The following is a 20,685-nucleotide window of genomic DNA, read 5'->3' on the forward strand; positions in this document are numbered from 1 at the left end:
GCCTCTGAGGGAGGGCAGAGGGGAGGGGCCAGCACCAGAGAGTTTGGGCAAGGGCCTTCACAGAAGAGGGCAGGGGAGAGTTGTCTGAGGGGTCAGAGGGGCCCACAGAAGGGAGGCAGCCGAGGGCTGAGTTGGGGGGGTCTGGCTCTGGGGCGTGTGCTCTGGTTACTGGGACGCCTGGTAGTGCTCAGGGTCTCCTTAGGTGACAGCCTGACCACTTGGTCAGGGGACTGGAAAGGCAGGAGTCGCTAGAGGTAGGGTTCTGAGGGCAGTGATTGAAACAGCAGGCCCAGAGGACCAGGTGGGGCAGGTGGGCCAGTGACCAGGAGCATCCAGGTTGTGGTGGATGGGTTGGGAGAGCTGTGGTGAAGGAGGGATTTGGGTGTGGGGGCCTGGCAGGGGCATGCCCACTGTGGCTGGAATTGCAGGGTGTCTGGGAGAGATGAGGGGACTTCTGAGGTCAGGGTGTCAGGAGGGTTGTTTATCAGGTCATCAAAGTCCTCTGTCAGTGGCACAGTGGTAAGGAAAGAGGAGGGGGAACCCTGTGACGGTGGCCACCCCTGGAGCACAGGGGTGGCGGGTGGGTGGACCTGGGTGGGGGGAAAGCTCCCAGGAGCGTCCTTTCCTGGGAGGCTGCCCATGATCACCCTGCTGACTGTCCAGCCTCAGTGTTTCTGAGGTCAGAAGGAGAGCCGTGAACACTTAGGCTAGACACCAGGACTGAGAAAACCAGGACACACTGCTGACTGGGGGCTCCCAGGCAAGTGGGAGCTTTCAGCTGAGACTAAGACATGGTATACAGATACACCACATGGATGGAGGAGTGTTTTGTTTGTTTGAGGCTTTTTTAAAAAGTGATCACTTATGGTAAAATACATGCAACATAAAATGCACCATTTTCACCATTTTCCAGTGGACATTTCAGAGGCATTGGGTATACTGACAGAGCTCCTCCTGTTGCAAAACTGAAAATCTGTGTCTGTTAAAACTAATGGACCACCAGGAAATTCCCTCGTTTAAAAACAATAATAGGGATTCCCAAGGGTTCAGTGAGAGGACTTAGTAGGGGCTGCATGAGACACTGTCCTTGTCACTGGGGACAAACACAGTAGAGCCTACGGGGGCTCACTCTAGGCTGCCGGGTCTGTTGCTCATGGGGAGATGCCCTGAGAGGAGTAGCACTGTGAGAACAGAACAGGGCAGGCCCTGGAAGTGGGAGATGGTCTCTAGAGGGGCCCAGGGGTACATGCAGCCCCCTAGCTATATTTTATTTGATCTAGAATGGTTTCAGAAAATTGGAATAATTACTAACTAGTTCAGTTCAGTTCAGTCGCTCAGTCATGTCTGACTCTTTACCACCCCATGAACCGCAGCACGCCAGGCCTCCCTGTCCATCACCAACTCCCGGAGTTCACCCAAACCCATGTCCATTGAGTTGGTGATGCCATCCAGCCATCTCATCCTCTGTCATCCCCTTCTCCTCCTGCCCCCAATCCCTCCCAGCATCAGGGTCTTTTCAAATGAGTCAGCTTTTCGCATCAGGTGGCCAAAATATTGGAGTTTCAGCTTCAACATCAGTCCTTCCAATGAACACCCAGGACTGATCTCCTTTAGGATGGACTGGTTGGATCTCCTTGCAGTCCAAGGGACTCTCAAGAGTCTTCTCCAACACCACAGTTCAAAAACATCAATTCTTCGCACTCAGCTTTCTTTATAGTCCAACTCTCACATCCATACATGACCACCAGAAAAACCATAGCCTTGACTAGACAGACCTTTGTTGGCAAAATAATGTCTCTGCTTTTTAATATGCTGTCTAGGTTGGTTATTTAAACATTGGGAGGAACTCTGCTCAATATTCTGTAGTAACCTAAATGGGAAAAGAATTTGAAAAAGAATAGATATGTGTGTGTGTGTGTGTGTGTGTATGTGTGTGTGTGTGTGTGTGTGTGTGTGTGTGTATGGTTATATCTGAATCGCTTTGCAGTATACCTCAAACTAATTAATACAGCATATAAATCAACTGTACACCAATATAAAATAAAAATGTAAAAAAATTAAGTTTTGGGATATTTCAGATAGAAATTTGTTTCCAGCATCTCTTTTTTAATGAGTTTTATTATTACAAAGTTTATTATAAAATTAAAAAATTATTAAATAATTTTTAAAATTAGAAAGTTATTATAAAGTATTGTAAGAGTTGCATTTTAAAGTTGAACATTATACTTCAGCTTATTGATAGGAATGATAAATTCAGTGCTACCTACTTTTTTATAATTTTTAATTTTTTAGTTGAAGTATATGAGGTATAGTCCACGGGATCACAATGAGTCGGACATGACTGAATGACTAAAAGACAAGAACAATAGTTAATTTAAAATATTGTATTAGTTTCAGCTATACAGCAAGGTGATTCACTTTTAATGTTTATATTATATATGTATTACTTATAGCATATATAATAAATATATATATATATATTAGATTCTTTTCCTTTATAGTTTATTACAAGATATTGATATAGTTCCCTGTGCAATGGTGCAGGTCCTTGTTATTTATCTATTTTATATATAGTCGTTTGTATGTGTTGATCCCAAGGCCCTCCACCAGCTTCTCTTGAAAAATAGGAGAGCTGGTCCCTTCCCCACAGGGAGGCAAAGAGGGAGTGTGACCCAAAGGGTCATGTTAGATCCTTTCGGGTCTCAGGACAGATGTAGTCTGTGCCTCAACTTGGCTCTCTCTTCCCCCGTGGGGCTTGGCATCACCCTCCCAGAGGATTTGCCCATCATCCTCTGGGAAGGGCAGGTCCTCGCTGCTGATCTGGCTCTGGAAGAAAAGCTGCTGGGCCTGGGGGCACAAGGATTCAGTCTCTGGGTACCCTGTTCCCACTCAGGGGATGTGCCATCTGTCTGCCAATGAGAGTGTGGAGGTGCCAGTTTTCGGCTCCAGTGAGGAACCATAAATCAGACAGAACCGCACAGAACTAATGAGCGCACCTCACTCAGAGCTTGTCTTACAGATTTGGTCACATGAGTGATGACAGAGGCATGAATTCACCTCACAGAGCTGAAAAAAGTGACTCAGCCTAGAACCAATTGTATATTGCAACCTCATTCTCTACACATGGATGAAAAAGGAACAAGAAGGAAGTCTCTCTCAGGGACTTGAAACACCCTGAGGATGGCCAGATGGGGTGGGCAGTGTGGCCCTGGGGCAGGCCTGGCCAGTAGGCGGTGCACTGTTCACTCCGGCTTTGTTGGCTCTGTTGAGGTGGGAGTGTTTTTCCCACGGGGACCGCTGATAAAGAACTATGTGTGTGTTTTTAATTGAAATTAAAGAGCAAATGGGATTTGTTATCTGGCTTTGTGACTGACTTTGTTGCAATCCATTTTCCCTCCAAAGTGAGATACATATTACTTCCTATAGAAATGATAGGGAAAAAGCTACCTGAACAACAGCCTGCCCTGTGTCAGGCCCTGGGCAGGCATCTCACATGTGTCCTGCTTCATTTATCCTCCCAGCAACCATGGGGTGGGGTGGGGGGATTAGAGAGGGGTGCTGTCATCCCCGCTGCCTAGTAAGGGAAATGACAGCAAAGAGAAATTAAGGAACTTGCCTGCAGTCTCTTCAGTGAAATGGAGGACCTGGCACTTAGATCCAGGCAGTCTGGCTCCAAGGCTTCAGTCAGTGTGTGGAGTCTCCTCTGCCCTAAGTTCCATGCTAGGCAGTGACCAGAGTCCCTTTGCCATCACTTCCCTGCCCTGGCCCCATCTTGCCCTGTTTTTCCTCGGAATCCTGGTAAAGAAGTTCTCCCCACTAGCAGGATACCAGCTTCTCAAAGCATGGGCCCCCTTTCTCTGTAGGAGCAACGGGTCACCTGTTGCTCAGAGTCTGTGATCTGAGTGCCGGCCTTGCAGAAGAGCCTTCACCAGGCCTCCCTCACCTGTCCTGGGCTGCTCACTTCTGTGGATCTCCTCCCAGAGGCAGGTCCCAGACACTGTGACCCAGCTTGGGACCTGCCTGGAGCCTTGTGGAGAGAGTAGAGCTGTGAGCGGACAGGTACCGGCAGCTGCATGGTTGTCCCGGGCATAGTGAACACGGGGTGCTGTGTTGGGGGGCATCCTCGGCCCTGCTCACGAGTCTCTGGCAGACAGTCGTGTGTGTTGACTTTGTGAATCGTGGGCGGAGAGAGGGCAGACAGAACAGGGTGATCTGTTTCCTCTCTCTTTCCTTTTACACACTGACTTCTTGCCTATAAATGAGTACTTTTGAAGTTTTACTTTGAATATGAAAGTTCTGTTGGGATTTTTTTATGGCCACACACTCCATAAACCATCATGTTAGCATGAAAGGGACGGAGAGACGCTGGTTCAGCGTCTCCTCAGAGAGTAGAGTCCGACTAGGGCGGAGACGGGCAGCCCCCGCAGACCCCGACCTGAGATGCCGCAGCTGTGTGGACAGTCACAGCACCACAGCAAAAGGCCCGATGGGGAGAGCCGCACGAGGCCCTGCTCTAGTTTATAAACCAGGACATGCTGTGTGGCTGGGAAAGGGCCCTCCAGGTGAGTGTTGGTGGAGCTGGGGCAGCTGCTGTCCCCCAGGGGACTCTTCACTGTGAGTCACAGGTGTGGGGTTGAGTCCTGAAGCCAAACAACAGTGCATGGCTCTCTTCCTGTGTGCTTGTAGTGCACACTGTGGAGTTTGGGCACTCATGTGCTTTTGCTGAAGGCTTCCCTGGTGATTCAGAGGTAAAGAACCCACCTGCAGTGCAGGAGACACAGGAGACACAGGTTTGATCCCTGGGTTGGGAAGATCCCCTGGAGGACGGCATGGCAACCCCCTCCAGTATTCTTACCTGGAGAATCGCATGGACAGAGGAGCCTGGCAGACTACACTACATGAGGTTGCAGAGTCAGACACGACTGAAGTGATTGAGCATGCACTCATGTGCTTGTACTGAAGGTTTCTTAGCTCTGTGAAATACAAGCCTCATGTCTGAGCAGGGTCAGCCCACATACCCCCCCACCTGCCAAGAGGCCAGCTTCCAGGATGGGCCTGGGCTGCATGGTCAGCAGACCCTCAAGGACAGGCATCAGGAGTTAAGGGTTATTGGATCAGGTGAACGTGGGCTGTCTCCATGGGCATGGCTGTCCCCTCCCAGGTGTCTCTTTTCCCTTTAGGGGAAGCTACGTAACAGAGAGGGATGCAGGACTGGGATGAGCGGCCTGGAGCCCAGAGTAGTTGGTAATCACAGCCGGGCAGTGTTGCTGGGCTCTGTCCTGTCCTGGGCGGGCTGCACCTCCCCTCCTCGGGCCTCCAGTGCTGCTGTCAGTGGGGCTAGGGGTGCCCAGCACCCAGAGTGACCTCGGAGAGAAGTCAGTTTTAGGAAGAGTGGGACAGGAATGTAGAGACATTTTTTCTGTAATTGCAGTAAAATAGTGGGCTTCCCTAGTGGCTTAGACGGTAAAGCGTCTGTCTGCGATGCAGGAGACCCGGGTTTGATCCCTGGGTTGGGGAGATCCCCTGGAGAAGGAAATGGCAGCCCACTCCAGTATTCTTGCCTGGAAAATCCCATGGGCCATGGAGCCTGGTAGGCTACTGTCCATGGGGTCGCAGAGTCGGACACGACTGAGCAACTTCACATACATAATAAAATTTACCATATTAACCATTTTTAAGTGAACTGTTCAGTGACATCAAGTACACTCACATTGTGGTGCACCCATCACCCCCATCATTTCCAGAACATTCTCACCTTCCAGAAATGAAACTCTGTCCCTCCCCGGCCCCTGACTCCCACTGTTGCTGTCTCTGTGACTGTGACTCGTCTCCTGCCTCCGTGGGGTCACACAGGATTGTCCTGTGTGTGTCTTGTCTCATTGAGTGTGAAGTCCTCAAGGTTCACCCATGCTGTCGCAGATGTCAGAGCTGCCTTCCTTTTTGAGACTGAGTGATAGTCCCTGTGGGCATGGACTGCACCTTATAATCGCTCCATCCATCCATGGGCACTGGAGTTGCCGCCTTCTCTTGGCTACTGTGAACGTTAGTGTTCACATGTCTGTTGGAATCCCTGCTTTCTCTTCTTCAGGGTATTGAAGTGATGTATTTTTAAAGTGAGTATTTTAAAGATTAATTTCTTCAAAACACTTTTTAATTTCCCTTAGGATAATTCCTCTCAAGTGAGAGTTTCAGATATTAAACTTTGAGTCTTAAACATTTCTCTCACAAGGACAGAAATCTTCTTTATCAAATCTTGTAGCCTTCTCACCCGCCTCTGTCAGGTAACCCTAGGCTGCAGCTTGGTGCTGGCCCTTCTTTCTGGGGAGCCCGGGAGGGGGCCAGTAGGACCAGGTGGGCCTTCCCCTGTTTCTTTGCTCAGGGCATCCCAGCATTGACCATCTCCCAACCCCACACCACCCCGAGTGCTGTGTGGCCATTGTGCTAAAGGTCGCTGATAGCATCTTCTCCACTCACACGCCGCCGAGGTGCTCTCTGCTGAGAGCAGTGTGGGCGTGTCTGTCCCAGGCTCTCTTACCTGGAGATGGGACCCTCTGGGGTGAGGCTGTCCCCATATGTCTTCCATGCTCAGCAAAAAAAAAAAAGGCATGTGCTAGCGTGAGGAGAGCCCAGTCCCTGTCACAAGGACCGTGGGCTACCTGCAGCAGCAAGTGGTTGCAGGCAGGCCGCATGACGGGGCTCCTGTTCAACAGTAGTTGCCAGTGAGGTGCTGGAAACTTACAGGAGCTGAGGTAGGATCGGGATGCTGGCCTCCTTGTGAGAGTTCCAGGTCCCTATTCTTGACCTGCCCACTGCTTCCCAGTCAGGGATCCCTCTCCCCTCTGGAGACCATGCACTGCAGAGCAGTTAGCAGGCAGCAGGGACATGGTGTGAACCCAGCCTCACCCTCACCATCAAGTCCGCTTCATGGAATTGAGGGGTGGTCAAGCTTAGAAATGGGATAAATGACTAATTCTGGAAGTCATAAAGATACCTTTAAAGAGTAAAGGATTTAAGATGAAAATCTTCAGAAAGGCCGTGCAGTTTTTCAGATGTCTCTCTGTGGATGTAAAAGGTGTAGCTTGATCTGTACATTAACCATCCTCATCTGAAACGGGACCATTCGGCTTGGTGACTTCAGGGAAGAGAAAATGAAGTCTGTTAAGTAAAAATTAATGGTTTTTCAGGAATTTGTAGGAAGTCGAGCAGCTTAATGACATGCTTTGGGTGGATGCGTTTTGAAGAAAGCAATTTGAGCAGACTAGGAAATTGTGCAATAACCTTAACTTGGGTCAGAATTTAATTACTGCAGTAACAGAGTGTCGCTGTGTGTCTCTGTGACCAAAATGGGAAGCAGGGTTTTTTAAAAAGGCTTTTAAAAGTAACAACAACTTGTCCATTCTCTCTCTCTGGACTTCCTTCATTATAAATACCAGGTAACCCAATGCTGGCTAAATATAGGTTCAGTGGCCATCTCTGTTTATGACTTTCTTTAGGCGGAAGTTACCAGCACAAGGCCAGATTAATTTGGTGTGTAGGTTTTTATAGGCTCTAATTAGTTATGTTTTTCTTGAGCAGACCAACTGGGATCAGTAACATTATATAACTGAACTCTGACGCCCAAGACTTTGAAACACAGACGCCTCTCTCAGAGCTGGGGCCCCTGGGAGATGCCGACCCGGCGGCCCGGCGGCCAGCCCACTGCAGCTGTGAGCAGCCGGGCTCAGAACATCTGTTTCCAGCCAGGAGCAGCTCCAGGAGTGATAAACTGAATACCTTCTTGCAAAGTCAGAAGCCTCATCTGCAGCCCATTGGTTTCTGCATCCTTGAGGTTTGACATGGCACGACTACTTATCAGCTGTCCCCGGAGGCAGATTCCACTGTGCTGGCCCAGGAGGAGGTGGGGCAGCCAGGGACAGAGCAGAGTGTGCACTTGACCAGCCTCCCTACCTCACTGCTTGACGGCCCTGCACCTGCGTCTGAGTGTCTGAGGTCACAGCCATTGGAGGCCTGAGTGGGTGGTGGACCTTTGGAGCCATGGAATGTCATCTGGGGTGGACCTAGCACGCTCATCAATGACTTTGCTGCACAGCAGACTTGACAAATGACTCGGGGCCCTCCTCTTCTGTTCTCGAAGCTCTGCAGAAACCGCCAAGTCATCTCCTTTTCCTCCAGGAGGGCAGGATGCGCCCCACTGGCAGCACCCCGGATCCCTCCCACCTCACACCTGCCCTGCATAAACAGGGAGGTGACATGAAGCTAGCTATGCTTACACTGATGGGAAAAGCAGGACAGGAGGGGCTCTTCCTGTAAACACCCCGGCCCAGGCCTCTCTCCCCATCACACTTGGCCCCTGCCCCTTCTTCACTGGACTTTACAAGCTGTTGCTGCCCCCCACCCCCTCAACCCGTGGTCCCCTGGATGCTTCCTCTCCATGGAGCACCACCACCTGCCTCCGAGCCCTGCAACCCTTGGAATGGACATTAGAGGGGCCAACATGGGCCTCACCCAGCCACTCAGCTGGTGGGTTGTCTTCCTGTATCCACAGCCTCAGGACTGTCCTGGGAAGGGGGCTAGAGAGCCCAAAGGCCAGACGACTGGGAGGCCCAAGGTCTTGGTCACCGCTACACTGGACAGCTCTGTGTGTGTGGACAAGAAGATGTGTGTCCTTCCAGTGTGACTCAAGGTCTGTTCACTTCACCAAACATTTCTTGGCCTCCTGCTGTGTACCAGATGCTGCCAGTGCCTGTGGGTTATTACAGATGACAGTTCATGCCTTCGAGGAGCTTATCTTGGAGGAAGGGACAGAAGATGGGCTATAATGGGCACATGTAGGCACACTAGGCTCTGGGAGGTCCAAGAGGGCTTCCTGGGGGCCATAACAGCTGAGGTGATGGTTAAAATCAGAGCAGGAGGTAGACTTGTTGTGAGATGGCTGGCGTGAGCAGGCTTGGGGGTGTGAAAGCAAGCAAGGGTCCCTCACACACAGCAACATCACTAGAGTACAGGGGTGATGCTGGCGAGGCCAGGCCTGTGCCAGAAGGAGAGCTGACCTGGCTTGGTCATGGAGACATGCATATGCCCTGTGAGGGGCCCATGGGCTTCTGCTCCTCCAGGAGGCAGGGATGGTGGTGTGGTGGAGACTGTAATGGAGGCTAGGAGGCAGTAGGGCCCTGCCCCATGATGGGGGCAACAGGGAGCCACCAGACTTGAGAACCCTTCAGGCTGTCTCTTTGGGGGGCTTGGTGATGGATGCCTGGGAGGACAGTGGTACCTTCACCCAGAGGAGGGACTCCTCAGGAGGAGGGGGTCTGGTAAGGGTGAGGACAGCAAGATGGTGCTGAGTTCAGGGTGATGCTCTGATTGTGGGGGTCGGCACAGCCTTCCCAGCTCAGCATGCTGGGTGGGGGCTGGGGGTCTGGTAGGCCAGTGGGGAAGGGCCAGGCAAGAAGTGGAAGGGCCTTCTCCTAGGAAGAGCTGTCCTCGGGTTGGGGCACGACCCTCAGCTGTAGCTTGGTGCCTCTCGGAGGTGGTCCAGACCTCGACGACCAGGACCTCCATGTGGGGGCAGGCCCAGCCACAGCGAGTTCGCTCCTGTTTGCACACCAGGCCTCCCTGTCATTCACCATCTCCCAGAGTTTGCTCAAATTCATGTTCATTGAGTCGTTGATGCTATCTAACCATCTCATCCTCTCTTGTCCCCTTCTCCTGCCTTCAATCTTTCGCAACATCAGGGTCTTTCCCATTGAGTTGGCCCTTGCATCGGGTGGCCAAAGTATTGGAGCTTCAGCATCAGTCGTTCCAGTGAGTACTCAAGGTTGATTTCCTATAGGATTGACTGGTTTGCTCTCCCTGAAGTCCAAGGGACACTCAGAAATCTTCTCCTGTACCACAGTTGGAAAGCATCAATTTTTTGGCTCTCAGCCTTCTTTATGGTCCAACTTTCACATCCATACATGACTACTGGAAAAACCATAGCTTTGACTATATAGACCTTTGTTAGCAAAGTGATGTGATGACTTTGCTTTTTAGTATGCTGTCCAGGTTTGTCATAGCTTTCCTTGCAAGGAGCAAGCGTCTTCTGATTTCATGGCTGCAGTCACCAAATGTCGGTACACACAAATCTGAATGTACAACATGCATGTATATATGCACATTCTCACATCTGTGCACACATGCAGTCATACATCTACATATGTATGTACATAAATACACAGGAACCCATTTCTATGCCTGTCCATCCACAGACACACCCATCAGAGGTGTGCATGGGCCACAATGGTCTCTCTCCAGGTTCCTGCACTGGTAGGAAGGAGAGAGAGCCCCACAAGGCCCTGGGCTGCTGTGAACAGTGTGTTGCGGGGGACCAGGTAGGGTGAGTGGGGTCACCATGACAACAGTGCTGGAGATATGTCCAGAGGCAGAAGGGTGATGGTTAGGGATGTGAACTCGGATTCACCTCCTGACTGTGCTGCGTGCAGTGAGGGGGCGGTTCTGAACCACTCAGAACCTCTGTCTCCCCATCTACACCATGAAAGTGAAGATGGCCCCTGCCTTGTAAGGCTGCTGTGAGGCTCAGGTTGTGTTGTCTCAGCTGGAGGCCTGGGACAGGGGGCTGCCGTGTTCTGAACCAGGAGCCCCAACAAAAATCAGGGGCCTTGGGAGCTGCACAGAGAAGGAGAAGACAGGACTTGCTGTTCCCTGCTCTTTTTGTGCCTGTTTTCCATCTGTATTTTGCACCAAGGGCATGTGGAACTAGGTTTCTAAAGTGCCTCATGGAGGGTCCCAGTTGGGAACCACATCCGGCTCTTCACTGTGGGTTCTTTGATCCCGTTTCTTCCAGTGTTCTGGCTTAGAATACTTAGCCAGGGTTTTGATGTTACCAATTTTATCAACTAATGTGTATAATTACATACCAGTGTTGAGTGAAGAGATGTGGACCTCGCACACTCAGCAGATTGTTCATTTTCTGGCGAGTGCAGTAGGCTAAGAGAACAGCTCTGATTAACCCATTGTGGAAATAACACAGATGAGAAAGAAAAAGGAATTAAAAAAATTTTATGTTGTGACCAACACCTACCCACCCCTGCCAGAATAAAAAAAACTTAAAAAACACCTCATAGACTGGAGATTGGATTCACTGAGGCAGAGTGGATTGAGGTTCTGGGGGCTCAGTGCCAGCAAGGGCTGGTCAGCAGCTGGAGAGAATGGGAGGAGAGGAAGAAGAGAAGACTGCCTGGGCACTTGGGCAGCAGGGTTCTGCAGCAGCCACTGCCCCCGGGTCAGTCGAGCAGGTGGCTCAGCCACCAGCCAGGGAGGTGGTGTGCAGGGCATGGGCAGGCATGGCGGCTGGGGCACAGTGTCCGGGACAGCGGGACTGTGGAGCTGGGACAAGTGCCCACGTTAATGTCAGTGCAGAAATCAAGTGAAAATAAGGGCCTCTTCTTACCCATGGGGTTGCCCTGCACTTATGATGTCTTTTGTGCCCCCTGCCCCCGCCACTTCTCTGTCTGCTCTTCTGACTCCACCTCTTGTTGGTCTGACCCTGAGGCTGTACCAGTAGTGCTGCAGTGATCCTGAGCCCTAACCCGTGTGCCTCTGTGTCATTCAGTGTGAGGTTGTCGCCTGTCTGGGCACAGTGGGGAGAGTCTGAACGTAATGCTGTGCTTAGCCCCCTTGGCTTCAATTTTCCCATCTGTGAAGTGGGGCCATCTCTGTGGCTCTTCCCTGACCGCTGCCTGTGAGGCCAGGGGCAGTCAAGTGTCCATATGTTTACCCCAGCCAGTGGCCACATCCCCAGTGTCTTGCTCTCCTGTCCTCCTATTTCATGAAGGCCCTGGTGAGCTTGAGGGACAGTGCCCTGAGCGGGAGGGCGTAATCTGGGTGGGGAAGGTCACTGAGTGGGGGGGGTGGGGTGCGAGTCAAGGGGCAGGAAACAGCCACGTGGTAAATGCCACATCATCCATGCTGGGCCACGTCCCACTTCAGGCAGGGACATGAAGGGAAGCAGAGCTTCCCGCTCTGCTAGCTCTTGATCCTTTCTGACCTTCTTCCCATCTTGGAAACCTCATACTCCCAACCAGTCCTGATGCTGGGGAGGGTGAGTCAGATGGGAGTGACCGGGTCACTGGACAAGGATGGTGCCTGGAGAGGAGGCAGCTCCTTGACTAGATAAGATGCTGAAGGCGCTGACCTCCTAAGCAGAACCTCTCTGTATGGGGACTGGTGGTCTGGCCTCAGACTGGTGGACCCCAACCCCAGACACGCCCTGCAGCAAATGCTAGAGTTGCAGGTTGGCAGGCCTTCTCTGTAAGGTCTGCACATGGCCTGTTTTAGGCGAGGGGGCAAAGGGTCCCTGTGGCAGCCACTGGGCTCGGCATCACAGTGTGGGGGCAGCTGTGGACAGGATCCCCAGGGAAGCTTTACTTACAGAAACAAGAGCTGTGTGTACATCCTAGGATGGAAAGCAGGGTCACCAACAGACACGGCACACTTCACTCAGCGCAGTCAGGAGGTGGAAGCAGCTCAAGTGCCCATCAGTGGGCTAATAGACAAGCGATGATGGCATATGCCCACCATAGAGTGTGGTTCAGCCTGAAAGACAGAGGGAGTTCTGACACCTGTGGCAACAGGGGTGAACGTGGACATCATGGTAGGGCAGCAAACCCGTCACAGAAGAGCCAGTGGCTCCCCTGAGACAGCCAGAGTTGTCAGGTTCACAGAGACAGAGCAGATATTCTGTGCCCTGTCTACTCTCTATTTGCCTGTTCACAAACCTTTCATCTCGAGGAAGGACGGTTTCTGCTCCCCATGCCCGCACACTGCTCCAGGAGGGCCCAGAGGGTGGGAGTTCACATGTAATGGAAGCAGGGTTTCAGTTTGGGAAGATGAGAAGGTTCCCAAGATGATGATGGTGATGATTGCATGACAGTGTGAATGTGCCTGGTGTCCTGAACTATAGATACTTAAACACTGTGACAGTGGTAAACATTATGTCTGTTCTGTGTGCTGAGTCACTCAGTCATGTCCAACTCTTTGCAACCCCATGGACTGTGGCCCACCAGGCTCCTCTGTCCATGGGATTCTTCACACGAGAATACTGGAGTGGGTTGCCATTTCCTCCTCCAGGGGATCTTCCCGACCCAGGGATCGAACCTGTGTTTCTTACGTCTCCCGCATTGGCAGGTGGATTCTTTACCAGTAGCACCACCTGGAAAGCCCTCTGTCTGTTTTACCACAATTTAAAAAGCTAACACAATAAGCAGGAGATAGATCATTTGCCTGTTCTCCGTCCTCTGCCCGCTGCCGCCCTTGAGTGGGTCAAGACGTGGTTGACCACATGGCGCGTCCTTGGGCTTCAGGATGTCACGTCCATCCAGGTGAGGGTGGTGCCAGGGCCTCTCCCAGTGTCAGGACTCCCTCCTCAGCATCTGGCCCTGCCTCCTCCCTCTTCCCTCTTCCTGCCCTCACAGTCTCTCCAGGGTCAGACAGCCTTCTGTCCCATGCCCTGTCTGCCCTCTGTTTGCCTGTTCACAAATCTTTCATCTCAAGGAAGGACAGGTTCTGCTCCATTCACAAATCTTTCATCTCAAGGAAGGACAAGTTCTGCTCCCCATGCCTGCATCCTGCCCCAGGAGGGCCCAGAGGGTATACAGATGCACACAGAACCCTGGGAGGATCTGGGTGGCAACTGTCAGAGTTCCCAATAGCCAGTGACCTGACTCACTCCCCTTTTTCCTGAATCAGATTCCAGCTTCTGCACCTGGTGTTGTCAGGATGGGAGGGTGTCCTTGACTGGTGTCCCCTTCTCCCCTGCACCTTACCCAGACCTTTATCGTCCATACTGGGCTGCACATAAGTTCCCAAAATAGATGTGGCATTGCCCGTTGCTGCCCCCGGGGCAGTTTGTCTGGTCAGCACCATGGGAGCCATCTGTTCTTCCCTGGAATTGCTCAATGGAAATGACTCTCCTCAGTGCAGACCCTCTGAGCCCTGCTCAGGGTGGAGCTGGACAGGGGCAGCGTCACGGGCCTGCACGGCCTGGGGACTGGCCTTTGCAGAGAGGCTGGGCTGCTCTAGGGCCAGATGCTGCCCTGAGTGGCGTCCAGGGCTACCCTGATGCGGGCCTACTTAGGATCTATGAGTGCATGCTCAGTCGTGTCTGCCTCTTTGTGACCCTGTGAACTTTGCGACCCCATGGACTATAGCTCACAAGGCTCCTCTGTCAATGGAATTTTCCAGGCAAGAATCCTGGAGTGGTTGCCATTTCCTCCTCCAGGGGATCTTCCCAAACCAGGGATTGAACCTGCGTCTCTTGTGTGTCCTACATTGACAGATGGATTCTTAACCACCTTTCTACCTAAGAAGCCCAGTGCTTATAGTTGGCAGCTCTGAAATTAATCCCTCCCCTTGTCAGCACATTGGATTCAGCTCTTAGTTTCTCCATGTCCTGAGTGGAAATTGATTTGAACACCTGGAGTTAAAAGACCCAAAGTTGTGATATATCTCCCAGGGATGGTGGCCACTTGTGGATTAAACATGGCTGTAAGTTAAAGCTGCATTGTTGTTAAATAACAGCTTGGCTTGCTCTAGGAGGAGCCCTTTGACAGACATAACAATTAACTTCAGTGAAAAAGTGAGCAGTTAACTGTAGGAGGAGAAATAAGAGTGCTTCTGTGCAAAACAGGGCAGAAATAATGAGGTTTATGATGGTTGAAAAGATGCTTGAAGTCGAAAATGAACCAAGAGTCATAATTGCAGAAAACCACGTATAGAGCACTTCCTGCCTGCCAGGTACTTTGCTGGCTCTTTGTATATGAAGAGCTGTGCCCGACTCTGTATATGTGTACGTGTGCGTGTATTGTTGTTGTTTAGTCGCTCAGTGGTGTCCAACTCTTTGTGACCCTACAGACTGTAGCCCGCCGGGCTCCTCTGTCCATGGGATTCTCCAGGCAAGAATGCTGAAGTAAGTTGCCATTTCCTTCTCCAGGGGATCTTTCTGACCCAGGGATTGAACCCAGATCTCCCGCACTGGCAGGCGGATGCTTCACCACTGAGCCTCCAGGGAAGTTCGCGTGTGGTGTGTGTGTGTGTATGTGTGGTATATGTGTGATGCGTGTGTATGTACAGTGTATGTGTGGTATGTGCACGCAGTGTATGTGTAGTGTGTGTGTGGTGTATGTGAGGTATGCATGTTTGGTGTGTGTGTATGTGTGTGAGTGTGTGTATAAGTGGTATGTGTATGTGTGTGTGGTGTGTGTATAGTGAGGGGAGAGGGGAGAGGGACTGTCTTGGAACAAACCTTGAAGATAGTAGTTACTGTTCTCAGAAGGAGACTAAGAGAGGGTCTGAAGCCCAGATTCCGCAGCAGGTAAAGCTGAGTCAGGGTGTATCCCAGGCCCAGGGAGGGTTTGGAGGAGCCAGGGTGAGAATTCCAGCTCCTAATACAGCCAGGATTTCCTGAACAGCAACTGTGTTCAAGGCACTAAATTAGGCAGACACCATATAGACTCTTAACTGGCTAACCTTTATAGCTGTCATGGTGTTCGCTGTTCTGTGCTTGAAAACAACTGAAACACCCTGGAGCAAGCTTGAGCAAACAAGGAGGTTCTTCATTTCAAGGACAAGCGGTGTCTCTGGAAACTGAAAAGCAGGATGCAGCCGGACTGCTGGGTTTTCTGGATATGAGGGTAAAGGGTACAGTCAAGCAGGCTCTCTCTGTAGACACCTGCGCAGTCTTCTTGTGGAAAGACGTGGAAATGGCTGCTCAGCATCTCCATGTCCCTTTAGGTCTCTGCCTGGTCCCGTCCACTGCACTGGACAGATGCAGTGTCTGTGAGCAGGAAGAGGGGCAGCGGAAGGTCATGGTGAATTGGGTGGACATTAGTCCTGCTTAAACAAGTTCTTGGGGTATGTAGTTTTATCCCCACTGTACATGTAAGGAGCTGAGGTTTGCAGGAGGGGAATCTTGCTCAGGATCACAGGATCATGCATGGTGAAGGGAGCGGACAAGGTTTGGATGAGGCCTGTCTGGCTGAAACCAGGCTTGTCACCATGACATCTGACTGCTGCAGAGGACAGTCTGTCTTAAATCCATCCTCTCCTCAGGAGCTGGAAGAGAAACTAGGATGGTTCCGCCTGAGGAGGGCAGCCTGAGAGTTTGTGTAGCATTTGCTCCATCTTCAGTGACAAGGCTCTGCTCAGGGCTCGTGCCCAGCCAGCTGTTTCCAGCAGCCAGTGGAATTTAGGAGAGGCAGGCCTCCTGAGCACAGTGTCCTGATGCTCCAGGGTTGTGAGACACGAGGCAGGTCGGGGCTGGGATGGCGGGAGGAGGTGCAGGAGCAGCCTACCACGTCCCCTCCAGCCCTCTAGCTGAAATCCACCCTGACAGACCGCTGCTGGCCGAGAGCCGGGACACCATGGGACTCGGGTGTTCTCAGCTGACCTTTCCGCAGTCCCCAAGCAGATGGGGCTGCGTGTTTGCCTTGGCTCCTTGCTGCACTTGGGAACGGACATTCATTCTTAGATGTCTCAGTGTACCCTGGGGGGCAGAGAGCATGGAGTTTGTTTATAAATGAGTGTTTGGTGTAGACTTAGACCTGACTTGACACGAACTGAGCTGCTTCAGGGATGCTTAACCCAAAATGAACAGGAATTCTTGTCTAAAATAACTTGGCCATGGTAATACAAACTTTAAATGATACAAACTCACTGCAAGATCTGGGGAGCATGTACTTCATCGGAAATACCACCTAGTGTTTATCCAGAAAGGGGTCTCTGAGTTGACATTCACAGACCTAGAATCTGTGGCAGGGATGTGAGCGGGGGAGTGTCATGGAGGGTGATCTCGCTCTGGGGGCAGAATGGGTCTCTCAGAGGAGGGGGAGGTGTTCTGAGAGGCAGGGTTTGGTGAGACCATACTGATTGGTGGTATCCTGCTTCTTGTTTTGCAGATTGGAAACCTGGACGATTACTACCACTTTTATCACAGCAAAACCTTTAAGAGGTCCACCTTGAGCAGCAGAGGCCCTCACACCTTCCTCAGGATGGACCCCCAGGTACAGCTCCGCTCCCTGGGCAGATGCTGTCTGAGGACCTAGAGTGTCGTGTGTGGGTTGTTTGTGTCTCTGGTTCTGAAAATGCCCAAGTCTGAATTTTAATGAGCTTCTCCATGACCCTAAGTTTTCCTCTCTGAACAAAACAAAACAGATGTGCAGCTACATATCAGAGCATTTCAAAACTCCAAATATTTGGGTCCTTAGTAAGACTTGAGAATTTAAATTCTTGACTTCTGTTTGAAACAACAATCAAATGACTATAGGGCTATCATTTTAAATCTTTAAAATTCAACAAAACACATAGTAATTCGCGGAGATAAATGTGTGCATCTTACCCATAAAGGCTATGGAATTCAAACTGTCGTTTTAATAATGAAATTAGAGTTTGGATAGGCAGGTGTTTTTGTGGTTGTCATAACACATATCTTAATGGTTACCATGAACTTGAAAACTTGGGCAGTGAACGTAGCTTTTTCTTTAAAAATCCCTGTGATCTTTGAGATGAAAACAGATGTAATTTGAAAAGAGGCTAATAATGTTTTTAGTATAATTCTTATTTATCAGTGGTTAATCATACTTTCTACATAGATTTGAGATTAATATTTGACTCATGGGTCAGCAGATACTTGGTAAGATTAAAGATGTAAGATGGCCAAGTGAGCCTTTGATGGCCTCATTCATTCACCAGGTGATTTTGGAATACCTGCTGTGTGTCCCTGTATGTCCATATCAGGGCCATTGGAGTGGACGGTGGGGCTGACAGTCTATAGAAATACACATGATATGTCACAGGGCATTGAGAGCTACAAGGGATGGTGAAGTGCAAGTGACAAGAAGTTACGGCCACAACAAACAAATGAGGCCATTGGTAAACTGTAGTTTTAGAACATGGAAATCACCCTCTCCTAAAAGCAGTGTGCAGAGTGTTCATTTAGACTCCCAAGCAGGTATGGGGTGTTCCTGCAGGGATCCCCAGAGAACGTGGATAGTAAAGTTTCTGCAGAGAAGCTGGCCGTGGTGGTGTCCCAAGCACCACCCCCCACCTCACCCCACCCCCACCACCCCGCCACCATCGTGGCTCCTCTTGTGTTGATGGGAGAGATGGTTTGTCCTGGGAATGCTTCTCCGGTTACAACTTTGTGATTTCTGGTTTCAAGAGCATGGGGAAGTCATCCCAGTGCATGAGCCAGCCCATCCACAAGCTGGGCTCTGATAAGGTGGACACACAGTGCATGGTTCTGAGTTCACTTTATGGGTGGGTACGAGGATGGTCGGATGCATGGTGGGTGGGTGGACAAACAGAAGGAGATAGAATCAAACACTGTGCTAATCCCATTCTTCCCTCACAGCTAAGAGGAAGTTTGTGTTTATGAAGGGCACCTTATGTGCCTCCTCCCACCCGGTGTGTGTGTTCACACCACAGAGCTGGAAGGACACTTTTCACAGGGGCTGGTGCATTTTTTTTCCTCTCAGAAGCGAAGCCAGGTGGTAGTGGCTAAGTCGCACAGGACGGGCCATTGGAGAAGAGTGAGCAGACCCCATGTCACCATAGGGCTGAGTGCAGAGTGCATGGCCACCACAAAGACACATGGGGGTCCTTGCAGCTGGTGGTGGGGGCGGTGCTGAGGTTCGCAGGGGCTCCTCACCTGTCTAAGCTCAGAAGGGAGTTGCTGCCGTGCCCTCCACAGTTTTTCTTAAGCACGCAGAGGTCTGTCTTGTGAGAACAGCATGCTTGTTTGGAGTTACTGTTCCCACAGGGAGAGTCAAAGCGAAGGGATGCTGTTTGCATGGGGGACATCCCCCCCCCATAGAGATGTGCATGAGAACAGGATGGGATGGTAGGATTCTTTGTCATTTATTTATTTGACTACATGTCTTTTATTTATTTTAAATAATTTATTTGGCTGCATCTGGTGTTAGTTGCAGCACGCAGACTCTCTAGTTGTGGTGAGTGGGCTCAGTAGTTGCAGTGTCTGGGCTCTCCAGTTACAGCACTTGGGCTCTGGAGCATGTGGAATCTTAGATCCCCAACATGGGATGGAAACCTTGTCTCTGGCATTGCAAGGCAGATTCTTGCAGGGCTGTCCCTGGTTGGGAAGTTTCTTGATTCCCTTTCTCCTGCCCAACAGGATGCTTGGCCTCCCCACCACCGATAGAAATGGATCAGAGGCCAGACAAGAGATTTAGGCGAGACTTTATTGGGGCCCCTGCTGCAGCAGAGAGAGCAGGAACAAACAACAGGCTCCCTTGCTTGCTTGCTTCCCGATGTGGGTGGGGTGGGGGGAGGTGGTTCCTTATATGGGGTGAGGGTCAGGGTGTGTTCAGGGTCAGGCTGGAGGGGTGGCTTAGGTGGTCCTCCCGCCCCTTTGGTGGTGTTGAGTGCAGGGGGCATGTGCAGTCCCCTGCTTCTGTTCCAGGCTCTTCAGAAGTGGCAGCTGGGTTTTTAGTCTTTTTGTATCTTGTCTGGAATTTCCCCCAACTGTGCATGCATGCAGTTACTTTTAGTCCCATACACTTTCTCTGTATTTTATTGCTGGAGGAGAGGTTTGTGCAGGTACAAGCACCTCAGTGAAGGGCCCCAGGCCTCTGCCTGTCTCATTTCCGAGGAATTTTGGAGAACTAAGTGGCTTCTCAATTGTTAAAACTATGGCAGAAGTGAAATAGGAGATGTAACCTGTGTTTTGGCATGGGGGTGGGTGGGTAGGGGGATTCACTCTTTTCTAGTGTCTAAATTGTAAACCTTTTAAAGGTATTCAACTCAACTGTTCCACCCTTCCTTTCAGAATTACTAACTGTGCACCTGCTGAGTGTGACCCTGTGTCCAGGAACGCAGAGATGCCCACCTGGTGGTCCTCTGGCCCGTGGCCCCAGCAGGGCCAGACATGGGGCCTGGCTGTGAGGCTGCAGGAGACAGCTGGGCAGGACTTGGGGTGGGCCCCAGCTAGCTCCTCTTTGGCATCTGTGGTGATGGGCTTGTGCCGTGTGGGTGGGTTCCAGGCACTGCGTTCACTCTGGGTCTGCGGGCAGGGGCTCCCGGTGATCAGTTGTGGCCTCGAAGAAGAGGGGAGGAACTCCCACAGGCAGTGCCAGTTAACTTTTTTCAAATTAAAAATCCTTTTTATGCAGAGCTTCTTAATCAGCTCCTGGCAGAGCTGCTGTGGGAGCATCCTGCCAACAGAGGAGGAGAGAAAAGGTAAACAGCCGCGCATTCCAGTGCCCACAAGGCCCACGTGATTGCGATTGTTTCCCACAGTTCTCATTAAATATTTAGCCCCAGGGAGAGCATATAGACAATGGAACCAATGACAAATTCAGAATCGCCAACTGAAACGCCTCCGTTTAAATCAGTCTAGTTTTAATGCAAACCAAATCAATTAGCTGTCAGTCTGACTAATATTTACTCTACCAAGTCATTGTAATGAAATATCAGGTAAAATTAGCTATTTACAGAGATGTTTAGTGTTATCTTTTCCTGCAGTGCACTAGGATGCTTTCCCAAATTAGCGAAGTGTTTTGTGACACCTTCGCGATCAGAGAGTTGTGTAATTAATATTAAAAAAAGGAAAAGATGATTTAATACTATCCAGCGTCATTGGAATGCAGTTGCCATCGTGTTTGAATGACCAAACTG

At 50.8% G+C, this 20,685-nt stretch overlaps 1 protein-coding gene across 4 annotated transcripts in view; it reads left to right on the plus strand.

Moving 5' to 3' along the window:
* Positions 1–20,685, plus strand: part of PCSK6 (proprotein convertase subtilisin/kexin type 6) — a 169,915-nt gene that overhangs the window by 33,267 nt on the left and 115,963 nt on the right. For 2 of the 4 annotated variants that reach the window (XM_027520640.1, XM_027520641.1), the window contains exon 2: positions 16,950–17,054. In XM_027520640.1, the coding sequence (XP_027376441.1) occupies positions 16,950–17,054 (105 nt within the window). Of the gene's footprint in view, positions 1–14,907; positions 14,963–16,949; positions 17,055–20,685 lie in introns of those variants that run through there. The other 2 variants (XM_027520642.1, XM_027520643.1) reach the window with 2 other exon arrangements.

Source organism: Bos indicus x Bos taurus, chromosome 21 (genome assembly GCF_003369695.1).
Source record: "Bos indicus x Bos taurus breed Angus x Brahman F1 hybrid chromosome 21, Bos_hybrid_MaternalHap_v2.0, whole genome shotgun sequence".
Lineage (NCBI taxonomy): Eukaryota > Metazoa > Chordata > Mammalia > Artiodactyla > Bovidae > Bos > Bos indicus x Bos taurus.